The sequence below is a fragment of the Euprymna scolopes genome, chromosome 18 (genome assembly GCF_053919585.1).
Source record: "Euprymna scolopes isolate OS-2025 chromosome 18, ASM5391958v1, whole genome shotgun sequence".
Classification (NCBI taxonomy): domain Eukaryota; kingdom Metazoa; phylum Mollusca; class Cephalopoda; order Sepiida; family Sepiolidae; genus Euprymna; species Euprymna scolopes.
Window position 1 is genome coordinate 29,955,306 of NC_136499.1, and position 5,238 is coordinate 29,960,543.

General features: G+C 46.0%; 1 protein-coding gene across 1 annotated transcript; it reads right to left on the reverse strand.

Annotated features, from left to right (window-relative positions):
• Positions 1 to 766: 766 nt before the first annotated feature.
• On the reverse strand, positions 767 to 2,137 carry LOC145297939 (uncharacterized). Its single transcript, XM_080144281.1, has one exon. The coding sequence runs from the start codon at positions 2,135 to 2,137 to the stop codon at positions 767 to 769; it is 1,371 nt and encodes a 456-aa protein (XP_080000407.1).
• Between the last annotated feature and the right edge of the window lie 3,101 nt (positions 2,138 to 5,238).

A 5,238-nucleotide genomic window follows, 5' to 3' on the forward strand; every position in this document is an offset into this window, starting at 1 on the left:
TGCATTCTTTATTACTTTCTTACAATGGTTGCTGGCAGTCCTGAAAGCGGCTCTTTAGGTCCCTAAAGGCGTCGGTTTGTTCCTTAGAGAGGGGAAAGTTGGTAATCTTAGTTAGGGGATGTAGTTTCTCAGAGAAGTTAAATATCCACTTTGAATAGTGGGAGAACATTCCCATAGCTCGTCGAAGAGCAGGAGAATCCTGAGGGACAGACAAGTCCATCAACCCTTTAAGCCTGTCAGTGTCTGGTTTTACCGAACCTTTGCTTATTGTATAGCTGAGCAAGTCTACTGAAACAAGAGAGCAGTTACACTTGCTTTCATTCAGTGTCAGTCCATATTTCTCTACAGCCTTCATAAAACATTTTAAATTAGCATCATGATCTGCCTGATTTTCTCCACAAACTGTAACATTGTCGATGTAGGCGAAGGTTCCTCGGAGGTCTTCTCGTTTGATGATATCGTCGATTACTCGTTGGAAGCTAGCTACTCCATTGGTTACTCCAAATGGAATTCGCCAAAACTGGTACAGGGATCCAGAAGCTTCGAAAGCTGTGTATTTTCGTTCTTCCGGCTTGATTGCAACTTGATGATAAGCACAAGTTAGATCAAGAGTGCTAAACACTTGATAAGTGGCAATCTCATTTACCATGTCCTCCATTCGAGGAAGAGGATAAGCATCTAGGAGAGTGAAACGGTTTATCGTTTGAGAGTAATCCACAACAAGTCTCTTCTTGTGATTCTCAGGAGTCACTACGAGCGTTTGGGCTCACCATGGAGATTGAGAGGGCTCTATAATACCTTCCTTTAGCATGCGGGTTATTTCCGATTTAATAAATTTGGCATCTGGTAGGGTATGTCTCCTGGATTTAACCGCAATTAGGCGACGGTCTGGGGTTAAGTTTGTAAAGAGAGACGGGTAAGGGACATTTTTAATGGCGGTAAGCCCACAAACAGTGAGAGGGGGGAGGGGTCCTCCGAAAGGTATTTCTACCGACGAGTGTTGGTTCAGAAATGTATGTCCGAGAATTACATCACTGCACAGGTTGGCCATAATCGATAACTTGACATTATCGTACTCCCTTCCATTCAGACCCAGAGATACAACACAATGACCAAGAGTAGAGGACGAATGAGAACTGCTAGCCATCAAAATCTTCTGGGAACTTGGCAGGACCGTTAACCCGAGTACCTTAACTTTGTCAGGATGGATAAAATTTTCTGAGCTCCCAGTATCGATGAGTATCCTCATGGGTTCACCTTTGATTTTTCCCCATAAGGACGAACGAGAGAGACTCTCCGAAAAGTTAAGAGAAGGAACTGACGAAGCAAGAAGAGACTCACCGTAGTTTATAGCAGCAGCAGCAGCAGCAGCAGCAGCCATTGGCGATCTGCAGACACGAGCGAAATGCCCTTTCTTCTTACAGTTTTTGCAAAAAGAATTTCTGGCGGTGCACCTCGCCCGGTCATGCCTTGGGTTTCCACAGAAGAAGCATTTCTGTCCTGAGAGTGACGCTACTGTGGGTTGCTCCTCGCATCTAGACTGGTTGTCATCTTCTTCCGTTCCGACTGCAGATATCGACGCAGTCAAGGAGTCCGACTGAGCGTACGATGACAACTGTTTTTGAGCTGTCTCGAGCGTGAGAGCCTGGTCGAACGCAGTATGCAGGTCGAGTTTCTTGTTCTCCAGGAGCCTCTGTCTGATGTGGGATGACTCGATTCCGTTTATGAATGCATCCCTGATGTATTCATCCCTCGCTTGTATCGCCGACACAGCCTGAAAGTCACAATCCTTAGCAAGTTCTTTTAAGGACTGTAAATACTGGTCCACGCTTTCGTTTCTTTGTTGACGACGAGTTGCCAGTAAATGATGACAGAAGATGCTGTTTTTAGGTTGAACAAAAACCTCTTCTAGGGTGTTCATAGCTGTCTGGTAGTCATTAACGTCAGAAATGTGTTTATAAATCGCTGGAGACACCAGGTTGATTAATAAATTGAGTTTTAACTCGTCTGTCAGTTGCGGACCACTAACTGCCTCGATAAATATAACAAACGACCTCTTCCAGTGTCGCCATATATCAGCTGCGTCCGCCTTTGTGGGTTCCAAATCAAGGCATTCGGGTTTCAGGTACTTCTCCATAGTTCTTTAGTGAAATAAATTGTGATAAATAGGACAGGAGAACTGAGTGAGCTTAAAGTAAGCTTTATTTCACTAAGAACAACGCGGAGAAGCGAGTCCCCGTGTTCTACATTTCATACATAGGATAAAAACTAAAGGGAAATAATTTGCGTCCGGTAAGGGAAGTAATTCGCTTCCGGAAGGCATAGAAGAGAGTTCTTCTTTTGTCAGCACAAAGAGATAAAAAAGAACCTTAATTAAAACATTCAAATATCTATGTATCTCACATAGAGATCAAGTGTTAGCCCTAAGAAGGGGCCCCTTTGATTTCTGAGAACTTTAACTGAAGTAAAATGAAACAGGGAAATGCATAACGTGTTTTCTTGAGACCAAAAGTTTTACATGCTCTGGATATTTTGTTCATGATCGGTTGCATACCCTGTGGATGTGAAACAAGGTTTGCATCATAAAATTTCAAGAACGAGATTCTGAAAAGTTTTCGATTTTGCACTAAGACCTCTAAGGTTAAAAAGTTTGCCTGCTGTATTAAACGGAATCTTCACTCTGATATCGCAATCCTTAAAACCACCAGAGATTTTGAACCATTTCCTTGACAAATTAATGCAGTTAAATACATAAATGTAAATTTGCACATGCATTGAGCATACACATTATGTCAGAACTATGCCTGCCAAGTTCCAATTTTTCAATGTCGACCCCTTAGCAGCTATTTTTTTTTTTCTTTTTGCTAAAACCCAAATCGATTTTATTTCACGGGTCTCAATTCCCCATATATCAAGTTTCAAATCTGTAGATACAAAAAATTAGGTAGTTTGGGAGAGACATATTGTGGTGTAAATGAAGAAAAAAGAAACAAGAACGACCGACCGCGTTTTTGTGTGGCTTACCTCGTGTTCATAATGAAGAAGAAAGAAACAAAAATGGCTGCCCTGTTTCTTTATATGCCTACAGGGTGACCACGAGGTATGCAAATGAGATGCTCCTGATTGGAGATAAAAGAGGAGTGATTTGGGGAAGGAAGGCATTCTGAAGTTAGATTGCGAGCAGAGAAGTTGTATTTGTAGAAGAGAAAAGTCGGATTCGGGGAGAGAAAAGCTAAAGTTGCAGAAGTTCGTTTTGGAGTGAAGACGCGTCAAGTGGTAACTAGAAAGTGAAAGTTCGGACAGCAGTGTCACGCAAGCGACAAGCTATTTCGGCCCATCAAGCAAATTAACATGGCTGAGTGGAGACTGAGCACTCAGATGTTGAGACCCTTTACTGGGGAGGGTGACCTGATTAAGTGGCTGGAGAAATTAAAAATGGTGGCGAAGCTGCAAAAGATAGAAGATGTGGTCACCCTGCTGTCGCTATACTTAGAGGGGGAAGCCCTCACGATTTACCAGCAGATGCGAGATGAAGACAAGGAAGACCTTGCCTTAGTGGAGCAAAGGCTGAAATTGGCCTTCGCGGAGGGCCCATTTGAAGCACTTGGCAAGCTGTCAAGTTTGAGGTGGACCGGCGAGTCCGTTGACGTCTTTGCGGCAGAGATCAGGAGACTGGCAGGGTTGGCTGGTTACATGGGGAGGAGCCTGGAGATGACGGTAAAGCTGTACCTAGTGAACGGCTTCCCAGAGGAAATCTCGGCGAACATGCAGAGAATCACGGGAATCCATTCTATGGAAGTGGACGATCTCTTGGTCCACGCCAGAGTCCTAGTGAAAAATGTTAAAAGCCCAATCGTGGCTGCAGCTGTGAGTGGAAATATGTGCATGAGGCCTCACTTGAATGAGAGGCAGCCGGCGAGGCGACAGGAGGGGAGACCTGCCATCAAGTGTTTCTGGTGCCAGGGTCCTCATCTGATCAAGGACTGCAAAGAGCTGAGACCGGGGATCACGTGCTACCGATGTGGACAAGTGGGGCATATTAGCTGCTATTGTGTTGCTGCACGGGACCAGGGAAACGAGTGAAGGGGAGCTATTGCGCCAGTGGTTACCCCTTCTGTGTGGAAATGGCGCATGATGGAACATTGCCTCGGTTACCGGTGGTAGTCAATGGGAAGAGAGCCATAGCCCTTGTCGACACAGGCTGCACTACAACGTTGTTAGCGAGGAATGTCGCGAGGTCATGGAGCGGAACCAGGATTATTAGGACCGTGGATGGCAGGGATGTGAAATGCCTAGGAGAGACGACAGCGGAAGTAATGGTGCAAGGGGTGCCCATTGGACTGCATGCCCTAGTGTTGAATCATCTGGTCGGTGGTGTCGACGTGATTATAGGTATGAGTGCAATTAACCGACTGGGGGGCGCTACGTTAAGAGGGGGCCAAGTGACGTTTGGACGTCTCGGTGCAGTGGGGATTGCAGGAGTGGAAGGTGATAGAACCGTCAGAACCCCAAAACCGGAGGTTTGCTGCATTGAGGACAAAGATTTCCTGGCGAAGTTTGATGGCGTGAGGTGGACGGTGGAATGGAAATGGATCTCCGGGCCCCCAGAACTACAGAATAAGGTGGGCTGCTACGAAAACACCCTGCGAGGAGAAATAAGAAAAGGATTCGAGGAAGAAGTGGAGAGGTGGATAAAAGAAGGAATTCTGAAACCATGGACAGGGGAAGAAAAAGGAGTGTTGCCACTACTGGCGGTTGTTCAGCCTACCAAAAACAAGATTAGGCCCGTGCTGGATTTTAGGGAATTGAACAGACATGTAGCCTGCCACACTGGAACGGGGATCAACGTATGTGAGGAGGTCATGAGGAAATGGAGAAGAATGGGGCGGGCCACTAAGATTGTCGATCTGAAATCGGCATATCTGCAGATCCATGTAGATGAAAAACTCTGGCAGTACCAACTGGTCCGGTACAAGGGGCGGGTGTATTGTCTGACGAGGTTAGGCTTTGGGCTGAGTTCAGCCCCCAAAATTATGACTGCCGTGCTGAAGACAGTGCTGAGCAAAGACTGTACAGTGGAGGAGGCCACTAGTTCGTACATTGACGACATCTTGGTGGAGGAGGCAGAGGTGACAGCAGAGAAAGTAAGAAGCCATGTCGAGAAGTATGGGTTAACTGCAAAACCGGCGGAGGCCCTAGATGGAGGAGCGGTGCTGGGGTTGAAACTAAGGCGAGATG

Excerpts from the sequence above, each read along its gene's own strand:
- LOC145297939 (XM_080144281.1), bottom strand. The coding sequence starts at position 2,137 with ATGGAGAAGTACCTGAAACCCGAATGCCTTGATTTGGAACCCACAAAG.